At 33.5% G+C, this 23,820-nt stretch overlaps 1 protein-coding gene across 1 annotated transcript in view; it reads left to right on the top strand.

The window, feature by feature from the left end:
• The window catches only part of Negr1 (neuronal growth regulator 1), a 492,948-nt gene that overhangs the window by 149,970 nt on the left and 319,158 nt on the right, over window positions 1-23,820 (top strand). Inside the window, exon 2 of the mRNA XM_048814071.1 lies at window positions 306-431. Coding sequence (XP_048670028.1) covers window positions 306-431 — 126 coding nt within the window. The remainder of the gene's footprint in view (window positions 1-305; window positions 432-23,820) is intronic.

Raw genomic sequence — 23,820 nt, 5'->3', positions numbered from 1 at the left:
TTTGGGGGGGGGGGGTATCAGGGATTGAACTCAGAGGAATTTGCCCACTGAGCCACATCCCCAGCCCAATTTTGTATTTTATTTAGAGACAGGGTCTCACTGAGTTGCTTAGTGCCTCGTGTTTGCTGAGGCTGGCTTTGAACTCACAATCCTTCTGTTTCAGCCTTGGAAGCCGCTGGGATTACAGGTGTGTGCCACTGTACCCGACTGTCATTATTTCTTCATTGAAAGGTATTATGAAGTCAGTGACATGTAGTTCAACACACTACGTTTTCTTCTGACAACTGCATGTTTTGCCATTTCAGTTCCTCCGAAGATATATGATATCTCAAGCGATATGACCATCAATGAAGGAACCAATGTCACCCTCACTTGCTTGGCCACTGGGAAGCCAGAGCCCTCCATTTCTTGGCGGCACATCTCCCCATCAGGTATAGTAGGAGTGAATGCACCAGTGTTGCTTGTGCTGTTTGTCATTCTTTTATGACTCCACTTGTACAGAACTTGATTCACTCATGGAATTTTTTTGTATCTTCTTTTTCTGAGGCAGGCAGAATCCATATTTTTATACACATACTTTATACTTAAAGGCACTGCAATTCACAAAAGTCAAATGAAAACTGCCTATCAGAGCCCTGAATTACCCTATCTCTTGATTCCTAGTCAAGGTTATTTTCATTTTAGTATACTAGATAATCACAAATCAATAGACAAAAGGCTGAAATGGAAATATCACAAGAGAAAAATCTTCATTTAAATGTGTGAGGATTTATTCAGTCGGCATTCACATGTTAATAGGCCAGCATGCACTGCTGAAGTAATCAGGGGAGAAGGAAATTATACAATTGTGAGGTTGCTGGGTCTAATTTCAAACTGCTGTTCAGAATCAAGGATTTTGGAGTTAGAATTAAATTTTAACTGATGAGAGTTCTAAAAACCCCAGAGTTTAAGTAACTTGTGCACATAAATCACATAGGTAGGAGAAAGGAAGGACTGAACATGGTTATGGGTTTCCGGTGCTTCTGCCTCAGTGCACACCCTCCCAAAGAGACTAAGTCAATTTTAGGAAGTTAGTGATAATCATCATCAAAACAAGTCTGTTTTCACAGCCTCGATTTTAACAATTGGGTAAAATTTAAAAGTTCAAACTACATAGCTTTGAGCATCCCCTGTATGTGAGAGTGGTATTTTTTTAATAAATAGGATCCTACCTCATTTCAGATCAATAAAATTTTATTTAATTTTAATTTTATTTTATTTTGATGGAAATAACTCTCACAAAGCTGTGCAGTGAAATTGCTTTTAACAATATCAGAAAGGAACATTTTATGTGGGTGTAGAAAGAACACAATTGGAACATCTATTTTATCTGCTAATGCTTTAATATCACTTATCCTTAAGTGTCTTTTAGTTTCCTCATTTATGCAGTGAATCTAATGAGACTTACCCACATCACATGCTTAGTATTACTATTAATGTGAGAGAAAATCAATATAACAGCAGTATACCCTTATATAATATGCATTATGGCCCTTATAATATTTCTGAAGTTTGAATGTGCTCTTGGCTGCCCATGCTTCACATTAGAGTTGCTGCAAAATCACTGGTATGTGAGCATTGAATTCATGGCAGCACTCTCTGTGGGATAGAAGTGAAATGAACTCAGATTTAGCAGTTAGACACATGCACTTTTAAGCTGATACTCTTATACATCAATTCAGCCAGTTCTTGTGCACATCTCAGCCTCAGTGACCTTAGCTTGTTTCCTGTTTTCCAAACACTGCATGATAATGATTTGTGACTTTTTTTTCCCAGTTGACAAACTAATAGGCACTTAATGAGTACCACTGTATAGTGTGAAGTACATATACATTATAGAATGGTAAAATCTAGCTAATAATTAAGAAATGCATTACTTCACGAAGTTATTTTTATGGTGAGAATAGTTAATATCCACGCTTTTCTGTCTTTCAGGTATTCAATATATCATCATTAGCTATAGTCACTATACTATACAATAGATCTCTTGAACTTGTTCCTCCTATTTGACTGTAATTACTTAGCTTTTGACCAACTATGTATCCTGGCTATTGGGTGACTCAAATAATATAATATAATAGGCACAACTGTATTTTTATAGTTATAATGTGATATGCAAATGTACAGCTGATTCTTAATCATCTTTCCAGGGATTTAAATCTGATATGGCAATATAATTTTTATGAGAATGAAGCACATAATCTTCCATCTTCATATAATTTAAGATTACTATTTCGGACCTAACTCTCCTGCTTTTCGTGCTTGTTAGTATGCATATTCTTCTTTTTAAAGGCTTGAATACTTTTTTAGTTTAATTAAATAGCAGGAATGTTAGTAAAATTATTAGAATAATGATAATGGATAACATCATAAAGCTGAAAGAAGACAGATTGGGTTTAATAAATTAAACTGTACATAGATTTGTTTTTCTGATCCTGCCATCCTAAGCAAATGAGTTGAATTAGCATAAATATTAACTATTATCCAATGAATAGATAGACTTGGAGGATATTTTTATAAATGCCTCCAATAATTTCAAATCATAATTTTTTAACATTAAAAATCTACAGCATGGTGGATTTTCAACTTTAAGTTACACATAATAATAATTCTATTAGCTTTTTATCAGCTGTTATGACCATGTTTGAAAGTAAAGTTGGTAACTTCATTGATTTATTTATATTTTACCTGAGAAATCTCAATGTTTTACATGTTGTTTCCTTTGTTTTATCATGGGAAAAAAAATTTGTCTCAAAATGGCTCTTAATATGTAAACAAGGTTTAGTGTTAAAAACATGTGTAGTTGTCCTCCATGTCAGTACTAAAAGCAAGAGCTAGTATTGTGCATGTGTAATTTGTGTATTTTTTACCAGTAATTTTGATATATCTGGTTACATGATCAGGGTCAACTCTAGTTTCATAATTTAATAATAAATTACTGTTCATGGGATTATAACTACAGAACTTCTAGTCCACAGAAAAATGAGGCCATGTGTTCAGCCACATCACAAACATCATTGGAGACAGTTGAAATTGTCATTCTATTTATTATTTCAAACAACTCCCTGTACTTTCACCAAAAACATTTTTCCTAGAAGCATCTGGACACATAAGCTTCCTAATAGTTCAATTATTCCAATGATTTCTTTGCATTTTTTCTATTCAACATTTGGCAATTAACTTCAAGTTTATGCTAAAAAGTTTGCAGAGATAATATGAACACCCTGTATTCTTTCTTTAATTTAATCAACACTTTGTTTCATAATTTGCTCTGGGTGTTGAGTATGTAGCATGAGAGGCGGAGGGGGGGAGAAACTCCTTGACTTTCTTAAGGGGTTACATTTTAAAAAAATGTTTTTTAGTTGTAGATGGACACAATACCTTTATTTCATTTATTTTTATGTGGTGCTGAGGATCGAACCCAGTGCGAAGCAAGCACTCTACCACTGAGCCTCAATCCCAGTCCAAGGGGTTACATCTTGATTAACCCATCATAAGTTGAAAATATCCTAAATCAAAAATCTTGCAATACACCTAATTTGAAAGAACATCATAGCTTAGCACCACATCACACTGAATAGCATTACCGTGTGGCTGACTGGTAGTTTTAGCTTGCTGTCACTGACAGCTTGGTGAGAGGATATCATACTATATACTACTAGCTTGGTGAAAGATCAAAATTCAAAGTACAGTATCTATTGAATTCATGTTATTTTTGCACCATCATAAAGTTGAAAAATCCTGAGTCAAACTATCATTAAGTTGGGGCTGTATAAAATTAAACTATTTCATTGATTAATTTGAGAGCAGACGTTCAAGGCCTGAGACTTGGCCTGTTTAATCTCTGGATATTCCTGTCCCTATTCCTAAAGAATAATGACATACTCTTTTCATAACCACAGCAGTTTTTGACTCCTGAAAATCCAGCATTGGTATCATGTTTTTAATCCAATTAATCCATAATTCAGTTTGTCTACAGGACCATATATTGTATTAGGTAGCCACACGACGTTAGTGTTCTTTAGTCTGGGGACTAATTCCTCAGTCTTTCTTTGTCATTACTGAGCATTGACAGTTTTCAACAATGTCTGTACCCTTTTTAAAAATAGAATGTTTGTTTCTCATTTGGGGTTTTGCCTCATGTTGCCTCATGATTACATTCTAGTTATGGCCATCTGGAACTAAATAAGTGAAGTTGTATCCTTCTCGGAGAATCATATTCCGTGGCACATGATATCCATCTGTCCCTCATTTGTGATGTTAATTTCAATTACCCAATCAAGGTGTTGTCTGATTTCTACACTGTATGGTTTCTTCATTTTTTTCTCCCCATGCTACCAATAAGCTGTCTGTAGGGAGAGATTTTAAGAACATGACATGCAAATATATGCTCTTTGTCAATCCTTCTTTTTTGATATGATTTTGGTTCTTTCATGAACTAATATTTACTATGATGATCAAACTGGTGATTATTTTTCCTAGCTTCAGCAATCCTGTTTTTACCTGTTAATACTTGTTATTCTACAGAAATAAGAAACTCACTTTATCTTACATGTTATTTATTTATTTGCTTATATATCTATTTTTATGACATGAATTTGTGGGTTCCAAACTTTTAAAAGTTGTTTATAATTGTTTATAATTCATTAGTGTCTAATTACTTTGATGTTCAAATTGCCCCATATCTGGCCAGTCTCTGTCACTTCAGTCCCACTCCTGTGTCCTGTGGCATACTCCCATGATTTTCTTGAGTACTTCCATACTTTGTGGCATCACAGAATATCAGGATCATATCATGTGTCTTTCCTGGTCCATTTCTGGAATCAACCATTTCATTTAATTTCCAATGAATGCATACACCTGGGATTTGAACCATTGCTTGTTGGTTTACAAATTTAGCACTATTGATCTGTCTTATACTAAAATTATCAGGGACTGGAGTATCTAGGCTATTTCCTATGATATTCTACTAATTCATAAGAACTTAAATAACTTTCTAACAATGGAAAAAAAGTATTTTGTTTGTCTTATCTAAAAATATCCTGGAAAAAATTCCTGGGACCTATGAGTATGTCAATGATGCTTTTGGAATTAATAGTGGAGCACATTTATGTCAAGGAAAACACAAGGAAGCACTTGTTGAACCAGAGGTATGTTCAAGATTGTTTATTTACATGCAGTCATACTGCACCTACCAACCTGTGATGAGCTCCTTGTCCTTGTAAAAATTCTCAAGGTTTTCTGAAAATAACTAATATGTGATTCTTTTTTTCCCCTACTAGTAATATAGGCATCTTATAGTGTCAACGTAGCATAGTGTTTGAGGCCATGAACTTTGATATTAGTCAAATTGGGTGTGATTTCTAACTCTTCTTGTTACCATTAGTAAGATCTGAGGAAATAAAATATTAATTTCTTTAAACATCAAATACAAATGTTGGCTCAGTGGTAGAGCATTTGCCTAGCATGTGTAAGGCACTGGGTTCGATTCTCAGCACCACATATAAGTAAATGAATACAATAAAGGTCCATCAACATCTAAAAATATTTCAAAAACAAAAAATACAAATGGTGGTAACAATCACACTTATTTCCCAGAACTGCTGAGTGTTCAGTGAAATAGTATAGAGTGCTGAACTAAGTTCATGACTTGTAGAGTACATCCTGTTATAAACAGTAATATACTACTGAAATGTGTTTGAAATTTTGACCATCCTGTTACTTTCCCTGGAATCCAGGGGCCTATTTGACTCTTGAATGTAATCCACACAGCTGCTCCGAAATGACTTGATCATAAAACTAAAAATCAGTTCAAACTTCTAGAGAACACTGACAGATTTACACAAAGATGTGATTTTGAATATAGAGAAAAAAATAAAATTCTTATTCACTCACCATTATGTTAATAACCCTAGATGTATTCAGAAAAAGACATAGGAAAATTTTAAAATAACAGATGAGATAAAACATATTTGGAGACATTTCGAAAGCCTTTTTCAAATGTTCACTTACTCATTGCTCTTTTTCTTGATCTCTATTTCCCTAGTTCATTCTTTTGTTATCTGAACTCTTCAGAGATATTCACAGTTGCCTGTCTGATGGTGTTTATTAGCTGACAAAGGTATTCTTAGGACTCTGAAACCAAACTGTGACAATTAATACTGGCTATATGGCTCAGCCTCTTTTTTTCCCAACTAACTTCCATATGCCTAGTGCTTTTAACAACGTGTCCTTGATTGTCCATGAGAATCAATGCTTTTACCTAATTCAAGGTAAAGACTACACTGGGCTCCTTTTCTTCCTACTGTTCAAGATCTAATTTCAGTAAATATCAATTCTCTGTATCTTTCACTTCTTCTTTTCTATTCACACCATCCTGCCCACATTTACCTAAGTTCTAGTTCTCTTTAATTCAATCCCTGACATCCATCACTTTGATTTTATAAACAGATATTGAGCACTCAGAGAGGAGACCTCAAACAGTGCTGAAAAGATTTAGGGAAAGAACCAAAAGGATGTGATTTCAAGAAACCAACATAGGAAGAGGTTTCTAGAGCAGTGAGTGGTGAACACTATCAGGTCAAAAAAGGTATAGACTAACCCAAATACTTACATGTATGAGGCCTCTTTGGTGGTCATTATAGCAATGTAGACATAATGGGTTAGAAACTCAGCTATGGAGGATGAGAGTAATGGGAAGTAAAAGGTTCAGATATAGAGGTATTGCTGTAAGTACTGTCAAGATGGAAATTCATTTCCTCTAATTTTACACAAGGTGTTTACTAAGAGTGTACTTTGTTCCTTTATTCACTTGACCAACTCCTACTCATCCTTCAATTTTTCATAAAAAACTTCATAAGCATTTTAGGAAAAACTGAGCCTTTCTTCTTTTATAGTTGAATAGAAGTTTGTGCCACCACATGTGTGGAGTTTGCCCCTGAATTGTAGTTATTGTCTTTACTTGCTGTGGTCTCACAGGATAGGGGACTCCTTGTGTCCAGAGACATCTGATGGCTCATGGCTGAGCATAGGGTCTGGTACAAAGTATAGGCTCTTTAAATATTGCTGGACCAATGAATGCTCCTCTCTGGGCATGGCTTCTCCTTAACCATTGCTCCTTTTGTTCTACTAAAGTAGAGTTGAACAAAAGGATCTATATAACCAATAAAACCTAGGCTATTGGCCTAGGATTTTAAAGAAAAAGTTTGCTGACTCCTGCATCAGATATTTTAGAAGAGGTTTGGATTCTAAATGTTGTTTCCCAGATGAGAGACATATAGGTTTAGCCCACTAAAACTTTCATAATTATATTAAATACAATTTTAAGATAGAAAATGCTAATTGCTAATTATCAGAAAGAGTAGAAAAAATGTAAAAAAAAGTGAAAATTATTAGTTAAGAATTATGCGCACTGCTGCAATCTATTGTTTAATATAATTCTGAAAATAGTTAAGTCATCACAGGTACAAACTGGAAAGTGTTAGTTCCTACTAGGGTTCTTAATTCGATTGTCATTCCTCTTTTGTGAAATAGTTTTCTTTGAAATGCCCGAGTGCTAGGCCAACACCAGGGCTGATATGGAGAAACTCTGTGTGTGTGTGTGTATGTGTGTTTCTTCCAAGTTAGCAGCCTGTCACCCAAACACTGTAGTTCTTTAAGATTCGTGTTTTAGGTTTGCAGTCCTGACACTGCACTTTGCTCTTTGATGATAGAAAAAAGATATTCAGTAAAACCAGCAATTTATGCTGATGACATTTCAACAATACTAGATCTTCAGATTATAAGCTGTGGTTCCAGTTCCATTGTAGAGCAGCACTCTGTGGAAGCTTTGTGAATTTCCATAATGGCTTTACATAATGGATAATTATATAATGAATCTACATAACGATGGCAAGTTAAACTTTTACTATAAGAGCACACACCAGTAATTTATATATGCAGTTCAAATTGCCTCTTTGTTCTGAGTTTTCTTTACACTTTTTAACTTTCATTTGTCTGTCTCCAAGGTCCCCTCTACTTCTCTCCAGTTACTGGTGGGCCAGATTAAATTGTTTGAATACAAACAGTTTTATTATTTGAATATAGAAACAAAAACATTTTTAGTATTTTAGCACATATGTAAGAATAAACCATGGGCCTGATTACATGATAAATCAATACAAAAAATAGTTCACTTTTCTCAGAGCAAAGTGCCAACCCATATAAAACAAACAAACAAACAAAACAGAAGCCCACCTAACCCACTTAGAATTTCATAAGTTTTTTTTTCTTTTTTCCCCCTTATGGAACTTGATTTTCTGAAGGACTGGGACACTAGAAAACAAGAATATTGTAGATTGTCTTCCCCTTAGTGGATTGAATTGGAGGGGAAGATAATCATTAACGTTAGACTACTTACATTTGAGACTTAGATTTTTCTGAAGTCTTTTCCCCCCAGGATTTTAATGTCATGTTTCATGTATTAGGGAAAGGTATTATAGAAATGGTCATTTCTAAACAACTTAGAGGCTTGATTAAAGTCATCATCTGAAAAAATGCAGCTTTTATTTTGCTGTAAATTTCATGCTAATTTAGGTTGAGATGGGACTCTACGAATAAAAATTCAGTTCATAATATTAGAAGAGTTCTATAAGGATTCAGAAAGAGCACTAGTAAGCACAGTAGATGTATAAAATGGGTCCATTAAATATTTATATGAAGTATCATTTACTGAGCATTAGTATGTTCTATGCACTGTTCTAATACATGTTAAGCTAACATGTTAGCTGGCTTTCATGAGACATATTTCAAGAGAAAATAGTTTAATAATGATTTTTTTTAATCAAGGCCCAAAGTTTCCATGACAATTGTAGACAAGAAAACATGATAGCTACTCCATGTATATATAATAGATCAAAATATGCTCTACTGTCATGTATATCTAAAAAATAAAGAAAACAAATGGTTGGCTTGCAGGATATTATTTGAGGAGCTTATTGTGAACAATTACTATGTCTGTTTTTTTTCCACTCAAAATGAATATATTGCTATTGTATTCTAATTTTTCTCCAACTTATTCTAAAATTATATTTTAGACCATAATTAGGAATAATCAACACTAGTGGAAAATTAGGATGATTCTAACAATCTTTTATCACTAAAACACTAAACACTTTTTCTGTGTTATCTTTTTAGATTCAGAAAAGTATGGCTACATGTTTCATGAAATTATAGCTACATGTTAGGTACTCGATAGATGTTTGGTTAATGAGCTTGTTAAATGATGTATTTTGAACACTATATAGTCTTTATATGATTAATCTGTATTAACTAATTAATATTCTTTAATATTACTAGGAATTATATTTACATCTATCACCTACATGACAAGATCATTTCTCAAAGAGATTATAGGAAAAATTTACAATGTTTTTTTGTAATTATTAAACTTCTATTTTAAAAGGCAGTAACCTAATGTTTTAAAGGAAATGGTGAGTACTTGAACTATCTCATTTCAAATCCCTCCTCTGACACTCACTGCATGTGTCAGGCTGGGCAAATTTCTTAAATATCTCTGCCTTAGTTTCTTTATCTGCAAAAGGGAGATGATTATAGTAATATCACTGGGCTGTTAAGTAAAAAGTTTAAAAGAAAACACATCCCAAATTAAGAGCTCTAAAACTTAGCTATTATTACTAAATTTTCTTTTACATTTCATTTTTATATAGTTGCTTGAGGGCATATAATAAAATATGGTTATAAATACTGTGTTTTTAGGTTATAAAATTAGGGAAATGTAGTATAACAATTGCATTTCTGAACTGGTGAGGTGGTATTAAACATATATATATATATATACACACACACACACAATAAGGGAAAGAATGTTTACTGAAAAAGAACCAGAATAAATCCCAGAAAGAAAATTCTGAATTATTTATCAGATTCCAATAAGCTGTGAATAAAGAGACGAAAGGAAAAGAAACACAATGTATTAAAGAGGGGTAAAGTTTTTTTAAAAAGGATACTTTCTCTAGTTTCATTCTGTTTTGTAGAAAAAGAACTATAAAAATAAAGAACAAAAGAAGAATGTCCTTCACATAGCAATAGTATATTCTTAAGGGGTTAGCATAAGAGTAAAGAAGCCTGTGTCTCTGAGACTTCCATATAATTACTAAAAGCATAGCCCAGGTAAAAGGATGTGGTTGTAGCTCAGTGGTAGAGTGCTTGCCTCACATGCGTGAGGCACTGGGTTTGATCTTCAGCATCACATAAAAATAAATAAATAAAATAAAGACATTGTGTCCATCTACCACTAAAAAAAAAAAATGTTTTAAAGAAAAGGATACTGTGATCAGAAGACTAAGAATAATGGTGCCAGGTTTTTGGTTTGTTATTATCATCATCATCATCTATAAGTAGTCTAATCTTAGTTAAACATGTGACCCAATTTCTGCTTATTAGAGCTTTCAAAAATTTTAAGGAGAGTATTTTTTTTTTTTATCAGAAGACAGCACTTTTTTCATTCATCAGTACCACAAAAAAAAAAAAAAAAAAAAAAAAAAAGATATCACTTTTACCTTCCGTGAAAATGTTACAAAGGAAATTTTGTTAAAAGGAACAATGTTCATGAAAATGGCTCCTAGCCTATGGAAATGTCTCATGCAAAATGTCTCATGCAAGGGTGAGAGAGAGACGAATTTTGCCAGACTGACCAAAGAGCTTAAAAATGCAACACTTATTGCACAAAAACTTTTTCCTGAGATATTGCGACTTGGAAAACTCAATTTCTTGTATTTTCTTTTTTTTCCAACTAAGGCTCTCTAAGAAACTTATACAGAACATTATTGCACAAATTTACAAATTAAAAACATCATACAAAGATCTTGAAAACTTGTCTTCAAAGTACACAAGATTATGGAATTCATGAAATTCAGAGTTCTTTGTGTGTGTGTGTGTGTGTGTGTGTGTGTGTTCATTTTCCTTGTTAGCCAAATAATTTTTTTAGTGCTTCTTTTTGCATTTGGTTTGAATGCAATCCAGTTCCAGCCGTATTGTTTCTGGACAGTACTGAAGCTTTGAAGATGTATTCCTCCCATGCATCATCACAGCATTGTCATTCTGACGATATATTAGTGTAATACATCTTCAGAGCTCAAATGAGAAGCTGTCTGGGAGGAATGGGGGAAAGAGTGGATTCAATTCAATTACAGGACAAAAGAACCTACTGAAGAGGAGTGAACTCTCCCAGTAAGCTTCTCTGTGAAGTTGATTATAACCAGGTATTTCATGGAGGTGTATTCTATTTTTTCCTTTTGTGACATGACAAGGAATAATTGTGGATTTTGCACACATCTAAAGGATTAAATGGCTTCTCCACCTTCTGCTTCTATTTCAGTAGAGGCCTAATATGTTTTGGAGTCATTCAATTGATTTGAGGAGAAAAGTCTACAAGAAATACTATTTATTTAATATATAAACCTTTAATATACAATTACCCTATGGATCCATTTATTAAAACTTGATAAGCAAAAAAGAATGCTCATTTTTCAAATCAAGTCTTAGATGAAAAATTTTAAAGCATTCAGACCTAAGTAAAGGGGAACAATAGCTAGGGAAAAAAAGAAAAAGAAAAAAAAGAGTTGTCAGCAGGGAACAAATGAGAGAATCAACTCTTTCTAGCTATTTCTTGACTCCTTGACATTAAGCCCAATCAGAGCTGTTCAGAGTGATCAATAAATCCTATTGCTACTGTAAATTTTGTTGGATATCCCTTGTGTATTGAAAAGCAGAAAGCCTCTTAACTTTATCATAGTAAAAATATATCCACAGCTCACATCTTTCTATCTGGTTTACAAGTTTTGCAAAAAAAAATATATTCCTTAAGTTAAAACCAACCAAACAACAACAACAACAACAAAACCATTAAGTCACTATAAAAGAATTAAATTATAAATATTTATTTTACATATATTTTATTCAAAAATCTTCTTTTGGCATGTATTTTGTCAGACATCATGCTAGATGTTGAATATACTGTGGTGAGATGAAAAAAAAATACAGCTAATACTTTAAATGAGTTTGCAATCATCTAAGAGATATCCATGAAGAAAAAAACAATTATATATGAACAATTATTTTTTGACTATGTGTATGGAATCCTTGAGGAGTTATCCTTAAAACTGAGCCTTAAAGTTTAAGAACAGGAAGTTGTTGTATGAAGCAATGTCATACATATAATTAATGGGTTTAGCATTTGTAAATGCTTGAAGGCAAGAAAAAAAAAATTGATATGTTCTAAGACAGAAAGTCAGTGGGTCTGGAACAAAGAGAAAAAGAACAGAGTGCCTTTAGGTGAGGTTAGAGGTTTTTGGTACATAGGTAAGAGGAGTGCAGGTTGTAAGTCATGGTGAGAACTTTTGTTTTGTTTTTCTTCCTCAAGACAAAAGAAAGAGTGTTGTGCATGGTAGTGGTATGATCTTATTTTAATAAGATGTTTTTGGTGGTATGCAGTGAATGAGTTGCATGGAAATGCTGAAACAGAAACAGGAAGACCATTTAGGAAACTTTTCTAGTAGTTGAAATGTTGACTTTAGCAAGGCTCCAGAGGTAAAGAGAATTGAGTAATCCTCATAATATTTCATAGGAAAACCCCCAGAACAATAATAGATTAAAATAGAGAGTGTCACTTAGTTTAATGGCTTTATGAACTTGCAGAAAGGATCGATACATCATTAATGAACATGAGATAAACTAGAGGAGAAATATGTTTTAAGGAAACATGAAAATTTCTGCATGTTAGATTAGAAGGCATTTAGACATTTCAGAGAAAAATAGCAGGCCTGAACTCAAGGAAGTGGCCAGGAGGGAAAATAAGATTTGGAATCATGAGTATAAGTCTGTCCTTATAAGGCAGAGGAGAAGACAGAGGAGGGCCCAGAATCAGTGTCAGAAGACCTAGGAAACAGAACAAGAGTCTGTAAAGGAGTGGCTGGTTTGAGTAAGTCCCATTTGTTGATTCTAGTTATTAACTTTTGTGCTATGGGCGTCCTATTGAGGAATTTGGAGCCCGACCCCNAACATTAAACAGAGATGAGTGGGGGGAGAGAAAAGGAGAGAGAAGGGAAACTATGGAAATGGAAGGAGACCCTCATTGTTATACAAAATTACATATAAGAGTTTGTGAGGGGAAAGGGGGAAAAAAAACAAGGGAGAGAATTAAACAACAGCAGATGGGGTAGAGAGGGAAGATGAGAGGGAAGGGGAGGGGGGATAGTAGGGGATAGGAAAGGTAGCAGAATACAACAGTCATTAATATGGTATTATGTAAAAATGTGGATGTGTAACCGATGTGATTCTGCAACTTGTATTTGGGGTAAAAAATGGGAGTTCATAACCCACTTGAATCAAATGTATGGAAGATGATATGTCATGAGCTTTGTAATGTTTTGAACAACCAATAAAAAAAAAAAAGAGTGGCTGGTGTGATGGATGAAGACCAAGGAGAGTGAAACTCAGAAAGGAGAAGTTTTTAATAACTGGAAAGCAACCTAAGGAGTTGATGTAATGAGAAATATCATAAGACACATGTAGAAGAGTGCCAATTGTGTTTGGTAATAAGGAGTTGTGTTTTTGTTTGTTTGTTTGTTTTGTTTGTTTGTTTGAGTTGATGAAAGCAGTTTCAGACAAACTGGGAACTGGACCCAGACTCGGTGGGTTAAATAGCCAGAACAGGTGGTAAGGTGGTCAGTAAGGGAGGAAAGGTTTTCAGGAAATTTTGTGGTAAGTCGAAGAGAAATAGGTTGTTTACCGGATTGTTGTATAGGATTCTAGAGAGAAATGGATGCTTAAAAAAAAAAAGAAAGAAAGAAAGGTAAACATAATAAACCCAGCATAAGTACCATTGAGCTTCAACAGTTATCAATATATAGCTAATCTTGACCATCTAAAATGCCTCTTTCAACCTAGGAGAGAGTTTTTATCTATCTATCTATCTATCTATCTATCTATCTATCTATCTATCTATCTATCTATCTATCTATTTTTCACAGAAAAGGTTTATGTTGAAAGGACCATAAGCAAAAATAATTGCAGAACATTTAAACTCAACTTATCATAAAAAATAGGAATACATGGTAGCAATTGTAAAACGATCTCTCTTTCTCATTTGTGTCTTATTATCCTATGAAGTGGACATTTCTGTTTGGCTAATACAGGACACACAAGGAGCCTGAATCCCCAGAACTATACTGTGTGCTGTTCACAAGCTCTTTCCTCTGGAATACTTCAACTCTGTCCCTGGAATACTTCTTCGTCCCAGCTCTTTCAGGAAAGCCTCTAGTCTCCTCTTTTTGATAATGTGTTCTGTCTCTTAGTTCTTTTCCATTGCTCTGCCTTGAAATTGTGTGCTTTATGCCCAATTCATCACCCCAGGTGTCTGCTGCTGCTGACTGGGACTGTCACCTGGCAGTTTATTGCTCAAAGAAATCACCATCCTTTTCCTTTCCTTGTGGTCTGTAACAGGAGGTGCAGTCTTCGAAAAAGTCAGCCTTTCTCTTCCCAGGTGTTCTGCTCTGCAGCCGTCACAGATTGCCTCCTGCTCCCATCACCATTCTGAAATGTTACTGAGCATATGCTGGATCCACAAAGTTAATCAGGAAGAAGGAGGAAAGCTACTTGATGTAGTTTCCAGATAGTCAAGGGGAAAAAATGCTTCTGTCTGAGCACCTGTTGAATATGATTTTGTACCGTAACAAATATACTTGCTCACCCGAATAAGAAAAGTAGTCAGTCAGTCAAATACAATTTGAGCCTACAACTTAAAAAAAAAAAAAAAAAACTTTTCTGCATTGTGTTCTGGATGAATGTATTAAAATTTTAAGTGTGTTTCAAATGCTGCTTCTGTGATACACTGAGTCTGCATATAGTCTAAGATAGTAACCTAAAAATATTAAGGTGGAATTATTATTCTGACATAGGTAGTTTATAAATAGAATTGTATATTAACCTTTATTTGGCTTCCTTTTACAAATTTGTCCTATCCAGGATTTCTTCCTACAGATAGAGTGGTAATCAGATATGAGGTATTTGAATAGAATATGATTTTTACAAACCCTACTAGATTGAAGGACACATGTTAAGCTTGTTAAGACCCTGACATAATCATCTTTAATCATGATGTCTAGACTAAACATCAAACATGCCTAGATTAAGATGCAATTCAAATTGACTTTCAACTCCAGTTTCCTTGTACACTGCTTTTTAATTCCATTATTTGAAAATGGATCCTCTCATTTATACTCTGAAACATTCAGTAATTTGAAGTCTACCCATGCAGGGCAATATAGACCAACTAAAGGTAAAGTAACAGTCCATCTTCAAAAAGCAAAGAAGTGTATACAGTTACTAGAAGGTCAGAGGGAAAATGTTGTTAACAGTGCACAAGCAGGAGACAGTCTTGGCAGTGATTCCCTGTAACTAATTACAGAAAAGGCCATATTTAGATCTAAAATTACTAATGGGAATGGATATTATCATTCTGGACCACATATCCAGATATGAGCAAAAACCTTTTATCCACATACCACTGTCACTTTTTAGGATTCAAGTGGGTGTAGATAATGTTATCTTCTATCTCTGCTAGAGTGTAAGATCCCTGATTGTTGAAACTACTTCTATCCTGATCCTCACTGTGCTTCATTGACAAATTATGTGTCTAGTGCATAGTTTTGAATGAATGATAAAACCTCAAATACATCATTGGTGACTTTGTGTAATGATTTATCTCTTCTTTCATTACCACTGACAAAAATATTATACCAACAGCATCCTCTTATGAGCACAGATTTTCTGCTGGGCAATTTATATTAATTTCTTAATAATACTTCAAACATATGTACATTATACATAATACTGCTTTTATTTTTGAGCTACTAAAGAACTTTGGATCTTTTAGCATTTAGTAATTTTTCCAAGGACTATGATAGGTATCTTTCTGAGTCAGAATTCACACTCAATATCAATTGGGTCCAAAGCTTGAGCTATTAAACATAACTAAAAGGAGGATATAGAATGTGAATTACTGGCTACATGAAACTGCTAATAAGCAAAATTAGAATATCCAGCTCATAGACTTACTATTATAGAATGATGTTCACATCAAAATAGCCAAAATTTCTGGAAGATTTTCCAACAAAGAGAGCTATTCTAAAATAGAATTGGGCCCCTGTTAAGTAGTCAACACCCTAATACTGTAAATATTAGCAAAGATCCCATAATCTCCTATCTGGAGGGCTGCCTAAGTCAACACAGACACTTAGGAATGTGAGAGGGTACACTAATGAGTGAGTCAATAGTAATTGATTTATGCATCAAGGAAAAACATGTTTAATATTGAAGATGTCATTATTTTAGCAATTAAAGAAATATATATATGTAAATATATATTAATAATATAAAATATTAATAATATAAAAATATAAATATATATATATATAAGTTTGATGTCTGCTCAGACCATTATTTCATAAACCAAATGTATTAATGCAAAAAAATAAGATAGTATACATTTAGAATAAAATAGTTCTGTGCAAAAATGAGTAGTTGATAATTTTGCATCAGATTTTCATTTTATCTATTTTATCTAGCTAGGCAGGGAGGCAGAATTGTATATTTTTTGTAAGTCAGGAATCAAAAATGCACAAAATAGGACAAATAGCTTTCACTCTTCATTTTTGTCGATAACAAGTTTTTGGAACACAGCCATACCCATTTACTTCTGTATTGCCTGTGGCTTCTTCCAAAATATAGCAGAGTTGAGTAGTGCAACAGAGAACCTATGACCTGTACATAGGAAAATACTTACTATCTGGCCTTTGACAAAAGAAGTTTGCTCATCCCTGATGCCGATAATTAGAGGATCCCACTTAAAATGTATATATTTCATTCTTGGAATCTCTCAGAACTTGGACTCCTGCTGTATCTTAGAAGGTCAATATTTGATTTCATTGTTAATACTCCCAATGTCTTACATATTTCCATTCCAACAGAGAACTCTTTCTCCATTTTTCTTCAATTAATCTATCAATTAAATTGATCTATTTTGTTTTTTATTTTGCTAAATTCATGTTCACTGAAACCAGATGACCACTAAATTTCTTCAAATTCTGTGAGTTTAAAATTTCATATTCTCATACTATTTCAAATATTCCTTTCACATGTTTTCTCCACATCTTTGTCTAGAATATTTTTTTTATTACAGAATTCTGAAGGGATAAATCCTTGACTGCATTTTTCTATTGGTAGAGAAAATGTGTCTCTGGACTTCTTTCTAGGAAGGATGCTCTCTGAGCCAATTTATGCAGCCACTTATGAGTGAGGCAGGATTTTTTTTTTTTTCTTTCTTGGAAAGGGAGCTGGAAGCTGGCACATTTGCCCAGGAGCCCTGTCAGCCTCCATTGAATGACAGTCACAGGAGCAGCTCTGGGCTGAATAGCTCCTGCAAAGTAAGATAAAAGTCACTATTTGATCAACATCCAATGGTAGAGAAAGTGCAAGAAACAAACAGTGGGAAAAAAAAACTTGTCAAATAAAATCAATAAGGTCTCTGTCTGGGATTTGGGAAGTCAAACAATGGGAAAATGTGTGATTTAATAGTATTGATCTTCAGAGACATCCTCAGCAGAGCCTCTTATACCCTTAGTAGAAATTCATTGTGTTAAATGTTGATCATTCACTGTTCCAGGAGTCAAATCATTTTCTTGATGTGTTCAAATTATACTGCAATCTAAACTATAATAAGCACTATCTCTATGCTTTAGAGGTGAAATAAGTAAACTGTATAAATAAATTTGAAATGGCAGATTAAAATAACAGCTCTTGGGTTGCTCATTACTGACCTTAGCTAAGAGTTTGGCTCTGATTGAAGAGGTTATAAAAACTGAAACTGCTAAATTTCTCAGTCCTACTCTATATTCAAGAATTCAGGCTTAAAGAAAGAACAAAAACAACAAAAAGAAAAATGACACCTATACTCCAAATATTTTACTATATTCTCACCCCTAAAATAGAAGAAATAAAATAATCTCTAAGGCACTTTGTGATCAAACATTCTTTTCTATTGTGACTCTAAGTCATAAACTAAAAATCCCATGGACAGAATACACAACATTCCCTTTCCTTACATTGTCTTGAAATACAGATACACAAATTTTTACATGTGTGTAAATATTAATGTACAGTCATAACCTGAACATTAAAGAAAACTTTGAGGTGCAATCAAAATAGAATCCTTGATAATTTGAAAGACAAAAATAAAGTAATACTATACTTCTTGGGGCAATCAATAGCAGATCAGTAAAATCTGAAATCTGATATTGCTGGCACATGGGATGATGAGAGTAACACAATGGCTGACTGTCCAAAAGAAAGGAGCAAACAATTTTATTAGGAAAGACAGTGAGACTTGAGAGGGATTTTTACATGTACCTAGAACAAGTGACACTAAACAGTTGAAAGGGTTCTAATGACTCTTTCTAAATTAGACTAATATTAAAAATGAACCATCAGTTGGGAAGGGTGGAATAATGAAGTCCACATATATTACTTTACAGTGCTCTGACTTAATAAATAAGTGCAACTCTGAAATGCTGGAGGAACTGGGCGCAGTGGTGCACTCCTGTAATCCCAGTCACTAGGGAGATGGAGGCAGGAGGATCCCAAGTTTGAGGTTAGCAGCAGCAGTTTATCAAGTCCCTCAGCAACCTAGTGAAACCTGTCTCAAAGAAAAGGATTAGGGTACAGCTCAGTGGTTAAACCTGCCCCTGGGTTTAATCCCCAGTACCAAAAAAGAAAAAAAAAAGTGTTTCAGGAGAAGATGACCAATATAACCAGAACCCTCATCTAAATATTGATTAGGAACTAATTTTCAAAAATTTGAAAGACAAGCTTGTAACTGTTTTTTTTTCATATGTATAAATTTAGATTTTATTCCTGAAGCAAAATTCACAATCCATATCTTCATAGGGTAACTATAATTATGTGAGTCTACCTGTAATGGGTTTACATAGACAAACTATATGATCAGATTCTATGAAATCGAGCAAGAGTTGGAAGTTTCTACCAAAGGTGAGGGTAGCTGCTGCAGGATGGAGAGAGAGTCCACATACAGGGAAGGGAAATATGAATGCAAATCAGGAGCTTCAAGTGGCAGGCAAAGATAGAGTGTCAGAGACAAGTGCTCAAAAATAACTGTGAAAAACTGCCCTCTCATCATTATGTATAACATGACAGAATCTGTAAATGCTATATTACATGTTGTGGTAACAAAGATGTGTTATTATTATCATTTCGTTTTACTCACAATGAATCTGAGGCTTAAATAAATAAAGGGAAAGTATTACATTAAGAAACAGGGTTTCTGTATAGTTTACTGCTACAAATTTTGAATATTTCTTCCATTGAGATAATATTCCATCCAGTGTTATAGCCAGGAAAAAATTAACCAAATGGTGATTCAGTGAATACTTGTGTACCCCAGTAATAGTGAATTCAGGGGATAGATCTTTCTTTAATTAAATATTACCCCATGTTGCATCAGAGTATTCCATTCTGGATGTTTGATTATAAGCAAACATTTTTTGTTAGATTTTGGTCATATAAGCCTGCACTTTGATAGAGCATATTGAAAACATCTTTCTTATTTTAAATGGAAAAGAAAAAAAAAAAGAAACTTCTCATTGGTTCTTGAGAAACAAGAGTTCTATGATCTTCTTATAATATTTACAAAGAGTTCTTTTCCTAGTTTGACTCCATTCTCCTTATGCCACATTTTGATTCTGTTTTCTTTAGATAATTTTCTTTGATCAGTCTCTAAATGGCTTATTTTTCTCCTCCTGTGTGAATCATAAGAAGCATATTACGGTCCTGTACAGAACTCAGTCCCTCTGTGTATTAGAGCTTCAGACACACTCTCCATTTTTCATTCCAAAGTGAAATTGTATTTGATTTCATTTGTTTTAAATTATTCCATTAAGTGAGCACCAGATAGTCCCAGAGATTTTTTTTTTTCTGGAAATGGTAATAAATGTTTTTAAAGCAGAAAATTTATTTATTATAACCCACTAAAAATTAATCAGCCTACTGAAAAAGCAAACATACAGAACCAAAGGGCAGAGCCTCTGAACTTTCAGCTATTTTTTTTCAGAATACAGATAAATCATTGATAAGGTCTCAATATATCATCACATTTCCATCTTTGTCTGGAGACCGATATTTGTTTAAAACGTATCAAAAAATAGCAATCTATCTTTTAATTTAAAAAAAAAAGATTCTTTTCAATGAATTAATGCAGGCCTGTATGTATCTTTTCTCAGGAATGAACTTCAAATTCACCCCTAGGGAACTACATTGTAAACCCACATAATCTTTGTAACACTGATGTTGAAGAGGGACTCTACTTAAAAGCCAATTATACAAATATAAATTGTCAGGCATTCTGTAAGGTAAGGTAGGAGATATGAGCACTGGTCAGGTTGGGAATCAATGGCGCTGTTTTCCCTCAAAGCTCTTGTATTGTGCTTTTGTGCACTGAACAAGATGTTTAATCTCTTTGGGATTTAATCTTCCATATCTGAATGGAGAAAGTTACACTTGCCCAACTGGACTGTTTTGATGACAAAATGAAATAATCAGCAAAAGAGCATTTAAAATCAGAAGTCTTAAACAAACTTAAAAAAGATACTGGTAGACTAATTGTGTCTCATAAAATTAGATTTGAAAGGACTTGAATGATAGTAAATATTTTTAAATTGCTCTACTTCTTCCCCTAAAACTTTATAACCCATATTTCTCTAATCAAACATAAAAACAGAGAGTGAAGACAAGGGTACAATGGGAAAGAAGGGAAGATCATATTGTGAAATGAGAAGTCAACCCATCCATGTCTTCTGTTATATTGTTTCTATTATTCTGTAAAGATGATGTAAGCCATTTCACCAGGTCACCATTTTCGCTCAGAAGAGACATGAAATGATTTCTACATTTATTGTTGTCTTAATATTGATCCCATGCTATACACTGAGATGGCTTTAATGGAGGAAGATTGACTGATCTGTGTATCTATGATATCTGATCCCTTTTATAAGTATCTATAGAGGAAGTACTTCATTCTTTTGTTGGTGTTATTGCTGCTAATGAGATTTATATGCCTGACTTCAGAACAGCTCTCTTCCCGTGTGTCTATTTGTCACTAAGTCAGTTGCCCCATTTTTATGTTAAAAAGCTGATATATTTTACTATTCACTAAAGGAAACCGTCTTAAGGAAGACAGTCCCCTCTTATACTAATTCAGTAGTCATTTAAAAACCAATAATGCAACTAAATCATTTACACTAGCTATTTCCTTTTTCTCCGGAAGAGGGTTGAAAACTCTAGTGACCCTTTGAATCAGATAAGCTCTTTATGTAATTGAGGCAACCAATATTCTATTTTTAATAGCTAATATTCAAACTGCCTGAAAGGCAGTTGAGAGATGGAATTTGCTGTGCAATTAAAAGGGTATGGAATGGAACTGCAGAAAATACCTCTGAGTTTCATTTTGGAGAATTTAGAAGTGTGTGTGTGTGTGTTTGTGTGTGTGTATGTGTATTTACTTCAGGTCAAGTGACATTATATGCGTATTGACAGAAGTGGCAGAACAGAGAATATATGTTGAGGAAAATTCATTTATTCAATGTAGGAAGTTAAATGTCTTGGATAATTAACAGGAAAAAAAGGATTCCAAATATTATTCACTTAGGACTTAGATAAGGAGCAGTGAACTTGGGGGTATTTTATATCTTTCAGTTATAACCAGATAACATTATACTAAGAAGTAGTTCAGAGTTACTGAAACAGCTTATCCAAGTTTGCTGTACCATGTTAGCAATTCAACTAGTTCTTTCAGGCAATCTTTAACTCTTCACTTTTGTATCCTTAATTAGCAAATTTAGCTATTTATTTATCAAGCAAATATTTATATGAAGCCTGACACAAAACTACGCTAAGTCAGAGGCAAGAACATGAAAGATATCACATTGGGAGCAGAAGTTTGTTTCTGTATTTTTGTTGTCATCGATTCAAATTTCAAAATTGGAATCAAAAGCAACGTTACCTTTCGCACTCTCATTTCATTTATTTCCCCATATCCATTTTCTCTCAATTATTGCAAATCTTGAATCAAAGGAGGGAGCCATCTTCATTGTTCTTTGTTTTTCAGTCCTATTTAGTCAACTCAAAATGTTCTTCTGCCTTCTCATCCATGAGTATTTTATTGTCTGCTCCATATCCTACCTTGTCTCTAAAGTCATCCATGCTTTGAGATCAAGGACCACAACTTTTTTTTAATCAGGTTTGGAATATATCACAATATATATCGATGGTACTTGATCAGCAGGATTTATTTTCAAATCATTGAGATTAGGCTCCTAGATGATTGTCCATTATAAAATCAAAATTTATTGCAAGTAGTTTCCTTATTTTATTTCCCAAGTATTTTATATTAAGTTTTGAATGGAATGTCTTCCTGATATAAAATGTCCATCTAGAGTTCTAAATAAATATCTTTCTTACCGGTTAAGACATTTAACACTTTTCTTTTCTTTTTTTGTTTTGTTGGCAAGTGCTTAAATCAATTTCACATGCATTTTACAGTTGAATTTCTTTGGAAGATTTAAAGTATAATTCAAATCTACATGATTTCTATTTTTATTATTACTATATTATTATTATCAGTTACTTTCTTGAACCTCAGTGCACAACATATGGACAGTCAGTATTGCTTTTCAGCTCATTGTCCATTCATTGGACCCTTCAGAGCCCTTTAATCCTTTGCTCTCCATTGCCCTTTCTTCCCTGCTTCAAACCACCTACTCTAAGGCATTTAATGTAGATTCCTAAATGAGAATTAATTCATATAACATATGTAGAATTATTTAAAGATTCTTAAATTTATACAAATAGCAGTGTTTAAACATTTTCATTCCTCCATATCCTCAGCAAAACTTAGTTTTTTATCAACATGGCAATTTTGTCCAACCTGAAGGGATGAAAGTAGCATCTAATTTTTAAAAATTGTATTTTATTCAATTAACAGTGAATTTGAACATATACTCAAACACAGTATTAATTACTCATATTTCTCATTTGGAGGAGTTTCCTTTATACATTTTTAATTTTACTATTTTAATTGAGAAATTGATGATACTCCTTATACATTTATTGCTTGTCTTAAACATTTTAGATAATTCCCATCATCTGTATGTTAAGTTTCCTTAGATTTTCTTTTGATGAACAGAAATCCTTGATTTTGCAAAAACATTAATTTCTTGCCTTATAGTTTGTGGGGGGTTTTTGTTTTGCTTTTTGTTCATCCATAAATTCACAAGTACATTCTGCTTAATTTTTTTTCTTTCTTTTCTCCTTCTCTTACAATTTGAAACTGATACTTTATATTTTCTGAATGAATCACAAAGTTATCATCTGAGAGTGAGGATGAGATCTAGGAATTGAAGATTGAAAGAAAAACTGTAGGAACCCAGAAGATTTTTATCTGTATTCAGGGAGGAGAGGTTTTTTTGTTTGATTCTATTTTGTTTTGTGGATGAGAGTTATCAAATATAATAAGGATATTATGTGGATATGATGTGTGATCCTGTAGAGAAGACAAAGAGCCATCTATAGCCTTTAAATTACAGAAAAGTAAATGTTTGCTTTTATGTGAAAAAAGTTCTGTATTAGAGTTGAAAAATCACCAGGATTTGTGTT

This window comes from Marmota marmota, unplaced genomic scaffold (assembly GCF_001458135.2).
Source record: "Marmota marmota marmota unplaced genomic scaffold, marMar, whole genome shotgun sequence".
NCBI classification, from domain to species: Eukaryota; Metazoa; Chordata; class Mammalia; order Rodentia; family Sciuridae; genus Marmota; species Marmota marmota.
This window is presented reverse-complemented; position numbering and strand designations above follow the sequence as displayed.